Genomic DNA, 19,401 nt, shown 5'->3' on the forward strand with positions numbered 1-19,401 from the left:
TTAAATATTTGTCATTTTACATTGTTCTAATTAATAACTATACATTATACCATGATGTGAAGCCGAACTGTGTACGTCGCCAATCGAATCCAAAAATAAAGTAATAGCCCTCATGAGCATAGTGCAATGGTAAAGTAGGAGGGTTCATACGAAGTATTGGAGATTCGATTCCTAGTGGAAACAAAGTCATGGTGTGCTCTGTCGCCCTTTTGGGTGTCCCATTCACACGTCGTAAAGGGGGGTCCATAGGGAGGAAAACCGCATCCCAAATGTCCGGCCCAAGTATGTATAAGGTGCTACCACATCTGATTTACCTGGATAATGAATCGGGGGGAAGGCCGCTACCCCTGAGGTTTGGTATTGCATCGAGGGTCCAGAGGGTTTGTTGGTGGCTGAAATTCCCACGGCATAAAATAAAAAATAAAAAAAAATAAATTTACCATGTTGGGCTCGTTGTTCATCCCAAAGCATGCCCACGGACACCCACTTTCTATCGAATTTGGTATCAACACAGATTACTTCCACTTTTATTTTTCTCTCCCGCTCCTCTCTCTCTCTCTCTCTCTCTCTCTCTGAGGCCTTCGAACCGTAGGCAGCCGGCGGGAAGGCACCTGCACGGTAAGACGCCCCTCACCACATCTCTCTCTCTCTCTCTGCACCTTGCACTGAATTAATTCGAACGATGTGGTCTTTTTCATGTGCTTTTCAAGAATTCATTGGAATGATGCTGAATTAATGCTTCGATTGGTTTTTTAGGAATTGCAGGAGAAAAACGTAATGTGAAGTTTGATCTAAATCTTTTAAGCATTTGAGACTGTTTGGCTCGATTGAAATTTTTTTTCCTCGTTCCTTTTTCATTTTATTGAAATTGATAACGAGGGAGAAAATGTGATTTAAACTGGTATTTTTTTTCTTTTTCTTTTCTTTGTGATCATAAAAGGGCAAATCTCAGGGTTTTAGGCTCGCGGATTGAGTTTCAGTCGCCTGATTTGTTTTTCTCGACATAACTGTCGGTTTATGGATTTGAAATCTGAGAGAATTTTTTTTTTCTTTTTCTTTTTCTAGATCTCTGAGTTTCGATGTACCCTAGGTCTGCAATTACGTTCTGTTTGGTTGCAAGAAATTATAGAAAGGATATGGAACCGTTGAATCTAAGTTAGCTTGAAGTTGACGTAGCTATATTAGGATTCTCACGTTTATTTTCCTTTCTTCCCGAGTTCTTAAAAACTCTACTAGTGTGTGAGAATTGAACGCGCACCTAGTTGTGGAGATAATTTTATATTTTAACATTCCTGTGTGAATATTATTAATTTTGCAGCAGTCTTATTTACTGATGCAAGATCTTGTCCTGCGGTTTTTCATCCAATTAAATTTATCTTTATTGTTAGATCCAAGCCACATAATCTGCTGATTTTTAGGCATGCATTTTTTTTAAAAATAATATATTGTAATTGTAGTTAGTTATGTATTTGATTTGTTCTCTTAATTTTTGTTTTTATGATATTCAGTTGATGTTGTAATTTCCATATCCTTAGGCTCCCTAGAGATAGAATTTGTAAATCTTCTTGAAATATCTGTCCCTTAGGTGACACCTGAGCGGCTTCTCCATGGGACTGTGATTAGAGGCCCTAGGTTAGAACCTTGGGATGGGTGGGGAGGAATTTCGGTAGGGGTATTGTTTATCCTTTTTGTGTAGCTCAAACCTGATGGTCTTCTTATTGGACCAAAGAAATATATATATATATTGTTTAAATTTCTGCAGGCTACAAGTTCCCATTGTTATAGTTACTCAACAGTGTGTGTTACAGCAGGGAAAACTTCAGCTGTTTGATGGCTATGGTTGACGAGCCACTGTATCCAATTGCCGTGCTGATAGATGAGCTGAAAAATGATGACATACAGCTGCGGCTGAACTCAATTCGTAGGTTATCAACCATTGCACGTGCTTTGGGTGAGGAGCGAACCAGAAAGGAGTTGATCCCATTTCTCAGCGAAAACAATGATGATGATGATGAGGTGCTTCTTGCAATGGCTGAAGAATTGGGGGTATTTATCCCATATGTTGGTGGAGTGGAGCATGCCTATGTTTTGTTGCCACCTTTGGAGACCCTTTGCACAGTTGAGGAAACCTGTGTAAGGGACAAAGCTGTGGAGTCTTTGTGCCGAATCGGATCTCAGATGAGAGAAGGTGATTTGGTTGATTGGTTTGTACCTCTGGTGAAGGTTAGACAGTTAGTTTCACTATTTTATTTTTTCAAATCTTTATTGGTGTAGTTTACTCGTGTTATTTGGTACCTCTGGTAGTTTTTCTCACGTTTTTTTTTATAGGGAGCTAGAAGACATCCAAAAAACTCTACCTCCTTGATGATATGAGCTCCCAAATTCTTTTTTTGTAGCCTATATTGAGCTTTTAAGCTTTGTTTGATGTCACTTAATGGTGTTAACAGTAAAGCACTGAATGAGGAAAAATATACTAAATTTCTTAGGTACTCTTTGTATGTCCTGTTGGCTGTAAAATTGGAGGTAAAAGTAGTGTTTGATAATGTTAGAAAACAAGTACTGAATTTGCTAATATTATTTTCTTAATAATAACATACTATAATATAATTCTAATATGTAATATAGCAATAAAATGTGGTTTTAATGTAATAAACTAATAATTTTATTATAATAAGATATAAGTATAATGTTATATCACAATTTTCTTTTGTGTGATGTTTATATTAGACCATAATACTATAATGTACAATATTATAACAAAAGATTGTGATACAAATATAAGTATAAATATAAATTAAAACAATATTAATATAATAGAAAACAATATTGTGATATAATATTGTACTTATGTACTCATATCATATTATAATATAATATTTCAATAGTAATATATATTATATTGCTACATCAAATATAAATATAAGAGTTTGAAAATTATTCTAATTCTAATAAGTTACAACAACTTAATATGGTGTTATTATGATATGATTTTACATTTTGGTATATTATTTGTTTTATAATATCATATAATTATATGTTTGATTTGTAGAAATGGAATGCAATTGAATTTATCACTTGATTTTTGCATCATTTTCATTCAAATTTTTATACCATTCCATTCTGCAAACCAGAGATGCTGTAAGTAGATATTGTTCAATCTCTTGTAAGAGCTCTTGTGCACTTCACAACTACTGTTGAGAAACCTTTCATTTACGATGTTTTTGATAAGAACATGGAACTTTAACTAGTTTTTCTATGAGAAACCAAGCACTAATTATTATTATTATTTTTGATAATAAAAGAAGAGATTTCATTAATAGATTAAGAATTTATACAAATGAGAATAGGACATCCCCCAATAAAATCTGGAACAAAGCATAAGGAAAATTTAAGTTTAACAAAATAAAGAAAAGAGAACAAATTGAAAGAAGAGATTTCATTAATAGCATAAGAATTAATATGAAGGAGACTAAGACATCTCCCAATAAAATTTGGAACAAACCAGAAGAAAAATCTAAGAATAACAAAAGAAAGAAAAGAGAACAAATAAACCTTGACTCCAAAACTAACCAGCATATTGCTCCAATCTCTTGGAACTTTCAAGAAGCCCACACCATTGAAATACCCAAACCCATTGCACCACAAAGATGCCAAATAATGAATCTGTTCCCAAACCCAGCAACCAATTCAACTTCTTCCCCAAAAAGATGCATGCATTACGCTCCAACCATATCCCCAAAGCACTGCAAGAATACCACATTTCAATAACGCTGCCTTATCCTTCCTCCTACCAAAACCCACAAATGAAATATCCAAAAATCCCTCCACCAATTCTCAAAAAACACCAAATAACTTGTTCCATATTATCCATGCAAAAACACAATGCCTAAAAAGGTGAGGTGCAGTCTCTGAATATTATAGCAATGCACACAAACATCTGGAGAAAGAGCCTTCAATGGTCTCCAGATCTGCAACAAGTTATTAGTATTGATTCTATTAAGCACAATCAACCAAATAAAAGCCTTAATTTTGGGGGTGCTTAGTAAAGAGGAAAAAACGAATTCGAATGGGTCAAGAACTCAAAAAGTAATTTACATGAATAACCCCCTAAATGATCTAAGGACTAAAAGCAAACATTTCTCCCTGAAGAAAGAGTACAATTATTTAATAAAGTCCAGGACAACTCAACCGACTCACTATCATTAAGAGGTCTCCCAAAGTGAAAATCCCAAGAAGCCAAAGGACTATTTGAGTCACTAGAAAAGAAAGAAATAATGATATTCTACTTTGAGCTCAAATAGAAGAGACGAGGAAAAAGTGTGGATATGATACCATTCCCCAACCAAGGGTCTTTCCAGAAATGAAGCTGAGATCCCCTACCCACCATAAATTTAGTGTGAGGAATGAGTAAGGGATAAATATGAGAGATAGAACTCATAGACTCTTTGAAGAATATTGAAAATGATAGAACTCATAGACTCTTTGAAGAATATTGAAAACTAGTATTGGTATCCCATGCATTCTCGCTCAACCCAAAATTGCTTCTAATGACTCCATGCCAAAGGGAAGAATCCTCTAGAGGAAAATGCCGCAGCCATTTAGCTAAGAGAGTGATGTTTTTAGACACCACCTTTCTAAGACCCAACCCCCCTTCAAATTTAGATCTACACACCACTTCCCAATTCACTAAATGATGCCTATGATCCCAGAATCCAGACGACAGAAAATATCTAGTGATCCTCTCAATCTTGCTAGCTATTTCCACAAGAATCTTAAAAATAAAAAAATAATATCGTAGGATATTGAACAGATAATACTGAATAAGAGTGATCTAATCCTAAGAGAGAAAAGGCCCCCTTTGCAACCATCTAAATGCCTCATCACCCTTTCCCCTACAAGGTTCCAAAAGTTCACAAATCTAGGGGATTACCCCTGGAAGGAACCCCTAAATAAGTCAAAGGTCAATCCAATAAACCACGATCCCATTAGACAACTAGTCCTTGGCATGCTGATATGACACGCTAGTAATTGCTAGACCACTTTTCCCCATATTAATCTTAAGCCCATAAACCCTCTAAAAGACATAGAGAAAACCTGAAATACTCCTAAAAGAAGAGCTATGATCATCTAGAAAGAAAATGGTGTCATCAACAAACTGAGGGTGAGAGATCACCACTCCCTTTCTCCCCTTTGCCAATCCTTTCCAGCCCCCCATCCACTGCCCTATCCACCATCCTACTTGAAACATCAGCTATTAAGACAAATAAAAAGGGGGACAGTGGGTCACCTTGTCTAGTACCCTCTGAGGTATTAAACCAAGACTTAGCTTCACCATTCACTATTACTGAGTAATACATGTTAGACAAACAACCCCTCATAACCCATCTTTCACCAAAACTCTTTTCTCATAAAAATTTTGCCTGGGAAGCTCCAACTAACTCTATCATAGGCTTTTGAAATCCAATTTAAAAATGAAGCCCCATCCTACAAACATCCTCAACCATCTCATTAGTCACCAAAATAACATCTACTATTTGTCTACCCCCATGAATGCACTATGAGCACTAGAAATGGTCTTATCAAGCGTTGCACTTAGTCTATTTAGCTAATACTTTAGTAATAATCTTGTACACACTATAAACTAGACTAATAGGTCTGAAGTCCTTTATCATAATAGATCTACACTTCTTAGGCACCAAAGCAATAAATGTGGAATTAATACTATTGCTCACAATCCCATTCCCATAAAATTCAAAATCAAATCTCACTTAATCACATCCCAACAATCTTGTAAGAAAGCCATATTAAATCTCCCTAAATCTCCCAACAATGCCATTCCAATAAAATCAAAAAAGACTCTAATCAAATCTCCCTTAATCACATCCCAAAAATCTTGAAAGAAATCTATATTAAATTTTTCAGGACCCGATGCCTTATCCCTCTCCATCCGAAAAATGAAACCCTCACTTCCTCCTCATTAAAAGGCTCCTCCAACTAACTCTTCCCATCTCTAGAAATGGGATTCCACTCCAACCCCTAAACAATTGATCGGCAAACATCCTCTTCAGAATGCATGTTAGGATAGAAATTGGTGATCTGATAGGCGACCTGACTAGGATCAGTAATAATCCTTCCTTTGCCCACATCCAACCCCCTAATACAATTCATTCTCATTTTCCCATTATTAAGTCTACGGAAGAAACTAGAGTTACATTCACCATCTTTGACCATTTGAAACTTGATCTTCTGCCTCCGGCTCTTCATTTCCTTAAAGATCACCTTTCCCAACTCATTCATAAAAGAATCCTCTTCACCTCTCCACATAGTGAGAGGTTGCCATCCTCTTCCTTTGTATCCAAAGATTGCAACTCACCTAGAATGTTGAATTTTCTAATTCTAACATCACCAAACACCTTCCTATTCCAAAATTTAAAAGTCTCCTTCAAACGCTTTAGTTTCCTCATAAATCTAAACCTTTCCCAACCCCTCTCCATGTCCATTTCCAAAGATATTCTCACCAACTGCTTAAAAGTCACATGACCTAACCACATATTTTCAAACTTGATTGGAGCAGGACCCAAGGAAACCTTACTTGATTCAAACATGATAGGGAAATGATTAGAAGTAGGCCTTGGGAGAATAGTTTGGGAGAGATTAGAGAATTTGTCCTCGCATTCACTACAAAACAAGAATCTATCAAGTCTACTAGTAACTGCCCTAGCCTCTCAGATAGATCAAGTATATGTAGTGTTCCCAAATAGATCCTTGTAAACCGTGCTCCCTAATAAGCGAGCCAAAATGTTGCATGCTAGCTTTTAATCTACTCCCCCTTTTTGTCACCCAAAAAAGTTGCCACCTTAAAATCACCACCCATGATCCACCTAGGGGAACAATAGCCGTGCCAAGACTTACTTTATCAAGCTCTTCTTCCTAATATCCCCTGGACCTCTCACATTCCAACTAAAATCCTCATACTTTAACATGTTTACCACCCTTCCCAACCTCATTAGCACCCCCATAATTTGATAGCTGATGCCAGCCTTTTTTCCTTTTTTTTTTTTTAAATTATTATTTTTAAACTCTTTTTGCACTTTCTAGGGCATAAAACCAACTTCGCCTCATTACCTATGGGATCTACTAATTTCAAACGCAGGTCATCAAGGAGTTTTTGCAATTCTTTACAGCCCACCCCACCCCTAACCCCCCCCCCCCCCCCCAAAAAAAAAACCATCCCTTAAAAAAAAATAAAAAGGCTAAGCCCCAAGCCATCACTCTTAAAAGATTCCTTCCTTTGGCATAAAGTATTGGAAGAAAGAAAATATTGAATAGGAAAGGGAAGAATATCTTCACTAGATTTAGAGGAGCTCGGATCCTCCATTGGAGAATCTGCCTTTACAGAGTTTACCCTCCCACCAACAGAAAATTGAACAGCCAAGTTGTCAACTGGGATGGAATGATGCTCAGAGACAAAACATGAAGACCCCTCACAAATTAAGGCTTTCCTCTGATCAGAACTGTGATTAAAAGAATCTTTACCTCGTGCAATTGCAGAGTTTGAGTGTAGACAATCTCTCTCCTGCTGCTGTGTATTGTTCGCTGGAGTTACATTTAGGCCCATAATTTCTACTCTTCTTTGGAGTTCCTGTCAAAAGGATGCAGCAAACCAACCTCTTCTAGAAGTTCAAAATCAGGTCTCAACTGATCTGCCAGCAATCCCTTCTCAGAATATTTGCACATGCTACTCAAATCGTCCTCCTACTCAAAGGTGAAGCATCCTCGATTTTCAAGTATGAATCATCCTCAATTTTCTTTTCTTGCGTAACCCTCTGCTTCTCCCTCAAAACTGACTGTAGGGGAGAGGAATGATTATTAAATGAACGATTAACTACATCTACTCCATTGCCATGAGTTTCTGCGATTCTCAGTACTTCCCCAAGATCAGCAATTGGGTTTGGCCGAAAGTCACTTCCTGTAAATGTGTTATCCTCCTTACCAGGCAATGATGATTCATTCAGCCCATCTTCCTTCAATTTCAACGTTTCCAAACACTGCGCTTCTCCTATCTTATTGATTTGAGATATTTGCCCCTCAGTTCAATCCTTCTCACTTTTTTTTTAAAGAGCAATCTGTCTACTGTCTGCAATAATGCCCAACACCTTCAGCCCTGATGGGCTTGATCCTTCAGCTACATTAGAAATAGGAGGCTTACTCTTAAATACCCATTTCAAATTAGATTTCTTTAACCCATTTGGAATTGGGTCCACAAGCTATATGCCCATGTTTGCCCAAGCCTGTTGGCCTAACTGATATTTTAAAATTTGAAGTCACCCCCTTTTTTGCCTGTGTATTGCGAGAGTCCTGGAGCTGGTTTAGGAAAGAATCCTCTCCAATCCCTGTGATTTCAGATGCCGCTCCTCTTGGCAAGTAGTGTCCCTGTTGCCATGGCATATTCGCGGAAAAGAGATGCCATTTGAGAGCCTATGCATGCCTTATACCTGTTCACCGCTGACCTTTGTATTTTCAAAGAGGCACCATTGTGGCATCGACATCCACGAAGCTGGTCATCCCTGTCTTCTTCTTGGCCATCGACAAGTCCAACATATTAGAGCGGAAGGCTTGTCACCTTGAAACTTGCATGCTTTCAAGGATTTGCACATTCTGGCTCCTTCATCCTTGGTTCGCTTTCTTCAAACACTGAAATCTTCTCCTCCCATTCGGCAATATCTTCAAACTAATGTCGCCTCCTGCTACTCTGAGATATCAACAATCCCCGAACCCACCTCAGTACCTCGATTACCTTTAACCCCCAACTTCTTTCAAACCCAAGAAATTCATCCTTCTTTAGCAGGATGAAAGATGTGTGCCTCCCTGCAAATTCCGAAATGTGAAAAGATGCTAAGTTAGTTCATGTTGATCACATTTCCACCTTAAAAGTAGACTGAACACCTATGGCACTCTGTAGGACCAAAGTCTGGGTTCGAACAATGGGAGAAGAACCAACATGGACAAAGAAAAATTGAAACAAAGCAAAAAAAAAAAAAAAAAAAAAAATGGAGATGGGGGAGAAAGACTAGAAACTCAATGAAAAAGTTCTAGCGGGCTACCAGGAACAACCTGCATCCCAGCTGTTATGGGCAGTTGTCACTGTTTTGCCTTCCATCTCTCTTATCCATGGATGCCATTATTTCCTCTTTCCTCCATCCAAAACACGAATTATTTCATGCAACTTCTTAGTACAAGCAATAAGTAATATATATACTTATTTCTTGTAGTGCCAACCAGCGATTTTAGACACATTATGTATCCCTCACTTTAATGGACATTTTTGAAATAAAATTTGGCTTAAATTTTGAAGTTGTATATTAGATTCGTGAAAGTTGAATGGTTGTGTTCCCCTTACTGAGGTCCTCTACATCCATTATGTGTTGCAGATGCACCATTTGTAACACTTATTTGCTCTGTTCATTATTTTTTTTGTCTGTTAGGCTGTTTTAGTTAATGTATAATTTTCTTTTACATGTTGTAATGTTTTTTACCTTCAGAGACTGGCAGCTGGTGAATGGTTTACAGCTCGAGTTTCTGCTTGTGGATTATTTCATATTGCTTATCCTAGTGCCCCTGAGATGCTAAAGACAGAGTTGCGCTCAATATACAGCCAATTGTGTCAAGATGACATGCCGATGGTGAGGAGGTCTGCTGCAACAAACCTGGGGAAGTTTGCTGCTACTGTTGAATCTGCTCATCTGAAAACTGACATCATGACAATGTTTGAGGATCTTACGCAAGATGGTAATTGGATTTCTTGTATGTGTTTGATAGGGGAAAACTAATCAATCGTTTGTGACTGGTTCTCATTTGACTTGACTGAATGGTTTTAAATAGTGGATGTGATTGTTAGATAATGGGTTTTTTGGGGCTGTTATGCATTGTTCTAGCAGTGGGAATAAAATTCAATACTGAAGATGGCATTATGCACCCCTGTTTTGGGGGCATTATGGGACGGTTACCATCCTTACACACTATAGGATTGTTATAATGCAAAATTATATTTTAATTTTTTTTCCTCTCATTTTCTCTATTTTTTCCTTTTGTGAATTTATCCTGATTAGCCATGTGAAGAAGAGGGAGGGGAGAAAATTATAACGGGGATGACAATGATACTTTTTTTTTTTCTTTTTTACAAAGAAAGATTAATAAATAACTTGATATTGACAAATTTTTGTTAAAAGAATTTATTTTATTTTGTTAAGATTAGTAAATTGGTATTCTTCTCTATGTTGTTCAACTTCAACCTTATTTTCTTTTCTAGTTTTTGTCTTGTTCAAGTTCTTAATAATTTATGAGGGAGGCCCTTGGATGAGCGATAAGGTTGCTCCTTTGTGACTGGTTGGTCATGGGTTCGAGTCCAAGGAAACAACAGGGGTAAGGTTGTGTATACTGTGATGACCCTCTCCCTACCCTTGCAAAATTGGGGAGCCTTGTGGCTTGGGGACGCCCTAGGTTATATGAACTTCTTGGGCTAAATTTATCATATTTGACTTTCATTTATACACATGATGACTTAGACATGAATGCTTAGATAAAAAATGTTGTTGTAAGTTTATTTTTTCATATAATTTCAAAATCCCTTGTAATAATCTTTTTGTTTCAATAAAAAAATAAAATAAAATTAATTAAGAGAGAAAATTTCACTTTGCTCCTAAATTTCTCATTTGAATTCCGAAGAAATTTTGTTCTATAGTTAAAATTTGGACAAGTTTCACTAAAATTTCAAATGATTCGTGGAAATTTTGACAAAAATTATGTAAAATGGAAATCAACTACCATTTTCATTTCGAGGGTGACAGAAATCAGAAATTTTGATGGAAATTTTGACAATTTTGTGGATGTTTAAGATCATGGTTTCATGTGCTGGATATATTAATGGGGAATGCTGTATATAGTACAAGAAGCCTATTTTTTATTTTTTCATTAATTTATTTATCATAGACATGTTTAATGAGTGATCCATTAATATTTTTATGCTCATAAAATAACAGAAAGTTTAAAATAATATAATTTTTTGTTGATAGTGTGGTAAAGCCAATATGAGTAAGTTTTATTGTATATTCCATGTGTTGGATATATTAATAATGTATACCATACATCATATAACAAGCCTAGTATATTTTTTCATTAATTTATTTATCATTTACATGTTTAATCAGTGATCTATTTATCTTAATGGTCATAAAATAATGAAAAGTAAAAAATTTGCTGAAAAAAGTAATAATAATTGAAAGTGCAAAATAAATATAATTTTTTGTGGATGGTGTTGAAAAACTATTTTTAGTAATATTAAATTGCTAAAGCATTGATATATACATTGTTGGCCCACAAGCAAACAGCTCAAGCTTTTAGTATTCGGTGAAGTGGTAATCTAACATGGTATCAGAGTTGGTTACAAGGAGGTCTTGGATTCTAATCTTGTTGCTCGTGTTTATTGTATTCTGTGTAGTGGGTGGTTATTGTCATGTGTTTATGTCTCCATGTGCTATCAGGCTGCTTGTGTAGGGGAGTGTTAAAGCTTGATATATATTTTTGGCTCACAACCTAACAGCTTAAGATTTTAGGTAAAGAGATAATCTAACAAGTTGAATTAAAGGATCCAAAATGCGTTAAAAATATTATTAAGAAAGGTTAGGAGCTTGAAGCTTGCAAAAAATCTACCAATGTAGACACGGATATGTCCTTGAAAAAATTCATGGCCATTATACTTGGTCCCTGTGATGTAACAACTGCTACTCCCGCTTCCCACTGCACCTGCTACCGTTATGTTACACTAACTGCTAGTATTTAAACCATGTTCCACTTTTAGAATTTCTGTGTCTATATTACATTTTGTTTCGCATTGACCCTACTATGTTTTTTGTTTAAAAAGATGAGATGAACTTTTGACAATAATGTTGCCTCCTTCATATAGTTCTGTGGTAAAATCATTAGCCAATAGTGTTTAAAATCTTTCAAAATGATGGTTTCCATTCTACCACTGCCATTATATTTTTATGTTAATTTTTCCTTCTGAATATTTTTCATTTTAGATCAAGATTCTGTTCGCTTATTGGCTGTTGAGGGATGTGCTGCCCTTGGCAAGCTGTTGGAGGCCCAGGATTGTGTTGCTCATATTCTTCCTGTCATTGTCAGTTTCTCCCAGGTACGCTTGCCATAGAGCTTATTTCTTCTCTTATAATTTTTTCCTTTTCTTCTGGCGTTGTATTTACTTATCCATTGTTTCTCACTTCTTAATTTTGTTGGCTTTGCAAGGCATGATTAAGAACTAATTAGTTTTAGATATTGATATCCAATTTTAGGTTTTCTTTTGTTGGGCCTGCACTCCATAGTCTTGTAGCCACATTTCTGCATGATTTTTTTTTTTGAATTTTGACCGTCATAATTGGATCATTCCATAGTAGAGATCAATGTTTTAAAGGCTTAAAATGCAAGAGCTTGAATTTTTTTTAAATAAAAAAGAAGAAGTTTTAGTTTTTTTTTTCTTGGGTTTTCTCCTTTTCAGTTTTTATTATTATTTTTTGTTTAAAATTTTTGTTTTTATTTTTATTTAAAATTTTTTGTGTATGTTTGAGGGCCTGTGAATTCTGTTCCTTCTTATCTTTGTACCCTTATCTTTCTCTTGTAATGATGGGTTTTTTCTTTCTTTCTAATATCTAGTGAAAAGTTTAATTGAGGCTCAACTCAAGAGGAGGCGTGCCCGAAATGCTTTGAAGTTGTAGTATTCAGTACAAAATTCTATAGAGGCAAACTCATTATATAGTGAGGCTTGCACATTTGAACTAAAGGTGTTCTCTGTGTCTTTTTGGTTCTGATTATGTGAATTTTAAGTAAGAGTTGGTTAGAAAAACCTATCTATATATTTATATGAAAGAAATGCCGTAATCTGAGTTGATCTTTAGATTATTGAAACTAAACCCTTTCTGCAACAAATAGGAGCTGGATTTTTTAATCATTTAGACAATTTGGACTTTGTAATGTTATTTTTATTTCTTGGAATGACCTACTTAATGAATTTAAGTTAGCATCTCAGACCTGGGCCAACAAGTACTTAACAATTTTTGAAAATAATAAATATATTTGTAATTTTCTTAATCTTTTCAATTCAGTTGCTTGTTTTTATAGAAACAAATAAAATTTCCAAAGGGCTTACGCCTTGTCTAATAATAGTTAAAACACATTTCCTTATGTGTTCACCTTTCAAAATATTGGTAGATATGGTTGATGGCCATGATGTAGAGTAGTTGATGATTCTTGGATTATTTCCTATGTATTCCATGGGAGGTTAGGGTTGCATCACAGAGTCATAAAGGAAACTGCTGGAAATTTCTATATACTTATTCTCCTTTAAATTAAACGTGTGCATGGATATTTATAGACTATTAGCACGCGTGCATTCTAATAGGATTGCAACTTATTAGTCACTAGACTAGAATATGAAGATCACAAGAGTTCACACATATAATTTAAAATTTATTTTTTAAAAACCTTTTAATCAATAAACTTTCTTTTGTCTTGAAGTTTTAGCAGTTTGTATCAGGCATGTTTGTCATTTTATTTATTTAATTTTTCTACGGTTAATATGATTTTGCTTTTTATTTTAAAAACACTTATTTTTAAGATAATAGTTGTATATGTGCATTTAACTAAAGTTGCTAATGCTGAAAGAGTGAGCAAGGCCAAACAAATGTGGGATGAAGTGGTTGTAATGAACGTAATCTTCCATTATTTATTGAAAACAAATTTTTTTTGGGATAGTGAAAAAGGCAAAAGATTATAAATTGAGGGTGAGAAATCTTCTAGACAATCAGAAGAAAAATTATGAATAAAAATGAAGAGAATCAGATGCAACAAGAAGAGATGTGTATCAGACTAATATGGCCCAATCAGTTGTGCTGAATTTCAGAGAAAACAACATTGCCAAAACACCCTGTACAGAAAATCCACATTGAAATGAAGAAAGCTATCTCATCTTGAATCAAATCAATAGATGAAGTACGCTCTTGAAAATATGGCTCCTTGATTGAGTAGAATTGCAACAAGCAAGGTTCATGTGGTCAATCCTAAGTAGTTGAGACCAATGTTTATTTGAGGTTGAGTAAACTTGTCTAGACTGGTGGACCTGTACTTTGTTGAGTTGATGGGTGGGGCCATGGATGGTGGTTTTGAATTTTGAACTCTGTGGTGTAGAACAGATAAGAAAAGAAGAGGTGGAGAAGTGGAGGAAGGAGGAGAAGAAAGGGTAGCAAGAGAAGGAGATTCAGAGAAGTCAAGGCCTTGAAGGTTGTATGTAAAAAGAAAGGAGAGGGAAAACAGAGGGGAATTTTTGAATTCAATCGATTTGTAAACTACTCAACGTCAACACATATAACGTCGAAGTACATATATACTTATGATTAACTAAAATACTTAATTCCACATTAAAACCCTAATGGACAAAAATACAAATCAAAAGGGTTTTTTATCATCCAATACATGAATTTAATCTTCCTAATACTACTAAAATTAGTGTGTTGAATACGCCGCCAAAGTAGTAGTTCAAGGTCCTCCACCACACTCCCTTGGCTGGAAGAAATTCGAGTTTTACAACTTGGGAGCACCCTCATGAACATCATCCTGAGAAATATATGTTGCACCATAAGCAAGGTGAACTCATTGCTGAATTAAATATCAATGAAAGAGCCCTAAAGAGAATCTTCAAATTTGTCATCCAAAACAATCTCGACTATTTGTGGTTGAGAAAGTTGAGGCTGAGAGACTGCAGAATCTGCATGAGAAAATGAGGCAGGAGGCTCATCAGGGCTTCAGTTGGGCAAGGTGTCATGTCTTTTGCATCGAATATAGGGGTTATGTTTATATGATCGGGCAAATCTCACAAGTATGCATTAGGCTCTAGTTTCTTAAGGATGGAGAATTGGAAATGGCATGGGTATGGAAAGAATTTCTTGTTTAGCATTCAAGTTTATGCAACCGTGACACCATCATCAACATTGAATTCTGTAGCCCTATGATGCACACCAGCAAAGTGATGTTTGTATAGAAGGGCAGCTGTTGAAATTCTGGTAATGTACAGTATTGCAATGACACTGCATTTTGTGTCATTTAGTGCCTGAACAAAGAGATATAGATGGAAATAATGACTTGCTGGAGAGAAGCCTCTGGAAGCTACTGGTGTGTGTGTGTGTGTGTGAGCGAGAGAGAGAGAGAGAGAGAGAGAGAGAGAGAGAGAGAGAGAGAGAGAGAGAATTATGGTGACAGCTCCTCGTGTATACAGTATAATTCCACATGTTGGGAGCAAGAAACATGTGTTTCTAGACATCTTTCATGTGGTCACCTTTTAAATAAATACAAGCCAACTTGTTCCTGAATGCATTTATTTTTTCTACTGACTGCTTAATCATTCGTAATTATGTTTATAAGTGCCTGTAACTTAATATTTTCTTTGTGATATTTGTATTCATTATTTGCCTACTTTAAAAGTTTCTATTTCTTAATATTTGTGTTACCATTTATTTTTGAGCAGGATAAATCTTGGCGTGTTCGTTATATGGTTGCAAATCAATTATATGAACTTTGTGAAGCTGTTGGACCTGAGCCAACCAGGTATAATTTTTTTATGTGAAACTGCCAGTGTTTATGTAAATATGCATTTTTTTGGGTGTTATTTTCAGTGTCTTTCCTTTCAATTTGCTGTGCATTGTTTAAGCATCATAAGCAATCATCAGAGAATATTTCTACTTTTACCTTATATCATTTCTCCAACATTTTTTCCGCTCTTAGATTGACCTGAATGTCTGTTTTTGTTTGTTTATGGTTCATTTCCATGTCTTTTGGTATACCGTTGATCATTCATCTTTGTTATCTCTTTGAATTGTTCAAGTGATGGTAATTGTACCATTGTTTAAGGACTGATCTGGTACCTGCATATGTTCGGTTACTCCGCGATAATGAGGCTGAAGTGCGTATAGCAGCTGCTGGTAAAGTAACAAAGTTTTGCCGGATTTTAAATCCAGAGCTTGCAGTTCAGCATATTCTTCCCTGTGTTAAGGTGTACAGCTCTATGAAAAATTAACACCCTCTCCTTCTCTATTCCTATCATGTTGGACAATCTATTCTAGTACTTCATCTTAGTATTTCTCTTGATTCATGGACTTACTATGCACATTTTAATTTGGCTATGACATTTTTAGGAATTGTCATCAGATTCTTCCCAGCATGTTCGTTCTGCTTTGGCCTCAGTCATAATGGGAATGGCTCCTGTTTTAGGAAAGGTATAAATATTGTTATGGAATTCTTTGCAGCTATTCTGATTATTCATGCATATTAGGCACAAGATTTTCAGAAGATTTGAAGTAGTTGTTTTACATGTGCAGCTAATCTTCCAAATTTTTGTTCTTGCTATGTTTGCCTGATCTGTGTTGCATTTTTATCAAACTTCTTTCTGGTGGTTCATGCAGGATGCTACAATTGAACAGCTTCTTCCAATTTTCCTTTCCCTTCTGAAGGATGAATTTCCTGACGTAAGACTAAATATTATTAGCAAGCTTGATCAAGTGAATCAGGTTTGTTACAATGGCAACAATTCTGCTGCTTCTTTCCAAATTTTCTATTTATTTTCTGAAAGATGAATTTCCTGACATACAACTAAATATTATTAGCAAGCTTGATGTGAGTCAAGTCACAATGGAAAAAATTCAGCTGCTTCTTTCCAATTTTTCATTTATTTTCTGAAAGATGAATTTCCTGATGTGTGCCTAAATATTATTAGCAACTTGATCAAGTGAAGCTGGTCTTTTTCACTTACATTCAGGGCATTTCACTCCTCTGTCTCTGTCTGTCTCTCTCTTTCTCTCTCTCTCTCTCTCTCTCTCACACACACACACACACACACACACACCCGATCTTTTCATTTTGATTCATTTTTCTTTCAAAACATGCATTTTTTTTTTTTAACGAAGTGAAAACAGTAAAGTGGTACTCTCTGAGTGAGAGGCAGAAAGAGTGCGTATCATGCAAAGCTAGGTGGAAGGGTTGCTTACATCTTCTTGGGAAAGCTTTGAAGCACTGGATTATTTCTTGCCATGAGGAAGAACATGGTAAATATTGACCAATCTAGGAAATTCGTAATTAATGGCGAAACCTTCCAGAATATTGATATGCGTTTTCATTAAATTCAACATTATCAATCCTTACCACTTATATTTTTCGTTTTTTTTTTTTTGTATTTTTCTGTTTTGTTTTTTGGTTTTGTATTGTTTTTTATTCAGTTTTTGTTTTTTGTTTTTTGTTTTCTATTTATTATTATTTTTTGAGGGTGAGGTTTGGTTTGACATTACGTTGAAACTTCTAAGAATTTAAAAGGCCTCTCATAAAAAAAGTGGTTATTGTTGTAGGATCATATGATATTCGTGTGAAGTTCAAAGAGCGGCGAAGCAGGCGAAATTGTAGTTTGAAGTATTGAAAAACAGTTGAAAAAATAGTTTTTAAATTAAGGCTCTTATGTCATGAGCCAAGCTTGTTGAGGACCTTGTTTTTGCATATGGCCACTTGTCTAGTGTCAAACCACCTTGCATCCATCATTTAAGTAGTAGTGCAACTTTTATGTTTTGGTGTCATTATGTAAATGTATAAAATTTTTTCCGGAGAAAAGTAATGTCTCTTTCATGCAAGCTTGGGAATCACATATTCACTAGCATTGTATTTTGTGTTTAGCCTACTTGCCTCCTTTGTTGGACATGTGTTTCCTATAAATGTGTAATGAAACGAACCACGTTGCTTTGCTCTGTACCATGTGATTCACTTTTCTTCATCATGCTTATTGATGTTTGTTTACTTTGTATTTGATTCTTGTGAACGTGTCCAGTGATGGATCCATAGTTAACTTTCAGTTGACTAGTTTAAACTTGTGTGTGCACAACTCTTACACTTAGATAAATGCTTGGCTTACGATGGTATTAGACTTTAGAGACACTTTGGGGTTATGACCATTTTGGTGGATCCTACATCGATATTCGGATTCCACACAAAGGTCGGACCTATTTTGATGATTGTGTGAGAGGTCAAATGGGGGAGTGTTATAGTCCCACATTGCGCATGTACGAGTTGGCAATATGAAAAAGATGGTATAGGTTTCAACATTGTGAGGCTCAGGTCAAAGTAGACAATACTTCATTGGACCAGGGCAGTTATGCCAAGGCAGGCTAGATTCCTCTTCATGAACCATGACTACACTTGCATGGTTCAAGTCATATCAAGAGAAAGGGAATGATGAAAAGTTTTTCTTTGCCATGCAACTCTAGAAGGGCACTTGAAGGGGTGAACCAACTTACCTCTCCTTTGTGGTTGATGAAGAAGTGGGACAAGATTGTTGCATCTAGGACATGTTGAAGGAGTTCCTAGTTTTGATGTTAGATAAGATACCAAACACCTTGCTTGCATAACAATGTGTCGATCAAGAAATTGAGTTGTTATCTAGGGTGAAAATTGCTCCTAAGAGCCATACTAGATGGCTCCATGTAAGTTTGATGAACTATGGAAGCGAATTGACGAACTGTTGAAAGCTGGTCGATAAGACTTTCCCCCCAACACCCTACTCTATTTTGACAATCCCTCGAGGCATTCTTCCATGGGTCATTTGAAGATGAATCTCTACCTTCTGAATTTTGTGCCTAGCCTTTGGCTTCTTTCTTGACCAATTGAAAGCCTTAGGCCTGACGTCTTCTTGTCCGCCCTTTACTTTGCTTCAACACTAGAACGAGCATGCACACTGTTTTTTGACTTTCAATAGTGATGAGATTTCAACCCACTAACCTAGAGCACTAGATTTCAATCCACCAACCTAGAGCACTAGTTGGAGCATAGGTGTTATTTTTAGAAGAAACATGATGTACGTTCGCTATTGCATGTGGACTATTGTGTGCTCAACAAAAAATGTGCCCAATGATTACCTATCCTACTAATTGGATGCCTTCAGTCATGCCAAGTTGTAGGCTTGACCTATAATTAGGTTACTATCAAGTGCAAATAACATAATGTGATGTGCACAAAAATACTTGCGTGAGTCTCTACCAGGCTCATGAGTTCTTGGTAATGCCTTCTGGGTTAATTAATGCTCTAGCTACTTTGTGCACTTTGATGAACCAAGTGTTCCATGACCTTTGAGTACCTTGACAAGTTTATAAGTGGTATATCTTGATGTTATTGTTGTTTACGACTCTACCCTATAAAGGCTCTAAGAGCATTTGCGGAAGGTGTGGCATGGGCTAAAGGAGAATAACATATGTGGGAAAGAGAAATGCTTTTTTTCTTTGGAGCGTATCAAGTTCCTTGGCTGCATGATTAAACAAAAGGTCA

The 19,401-nt window shown here is 36.0% G+C and overlaps 1 protein-coding gene across 2 annotated transcripts in view; it reads left to right on the forward strand.

Moving 5' to 3' along the window:
- Positions 1-455: 455 nt before the first annotated feature.
- LOC131153253 (serine/threonine-protein phosphatase 2A 65 kDa regulatory subunit A beta isoform) overlaps positions 456-19,401 on the forward strand; it is a 37,331-nt gene continuing 18,385 nt past the window's right edge. Inside the window, exons 1-8 of one of the 2 annotated variants that reach the window (XM_058105441.1) lie at positions 456-618; positions 1,809-2,223; positions 9,543-9,789; positions 12,081-12,193; positions 15,572-15,651; positions 15,955-16,096; positions 16,239-16,319; positions 16,506-16,610. In XM_058105441.1, the coding sequence (XP_057961424.1) occupies positions 1,831-2,223; positions 9,543-9,789; positions 12,081-12,193; positions 15,572-15,651; positions 15,955-16,096; positions 16,239-16,319; positions 16,506-16,610 (1,161 nt within the window). In that variant the 5' untranslated portion in view covers positions 456-618; positions 1,809-1,830. The remainder of the gene's footprint in view (positions 619-1,808; positions 2,224-9,542; positions 9,790-12,080; positions 12,194-15,571; positions 15,652-15,954; positions 16,097-16,238; positions 16,320-16,505; positions 16,611-19,401) is intronic. The other variant, XM_058105440.1, reaches the window with a different exon arrangement.

Source organism: Malania oleifera, chromosome 4 (assembly GCF_029873635.1).
Source record: "Malania oleifera isolate guangnan ecotype guangnan chromosome 4, ASM2987363v1, whole genome shotgun sequence".
NCBI classification, from domain to species: domain Eukaryota; kingdom Viridiplantae; phylum Streptophyta; class Magnoliopsida; order Santalales; family Ximeniaceae; genus Malania; species Malania oleifera.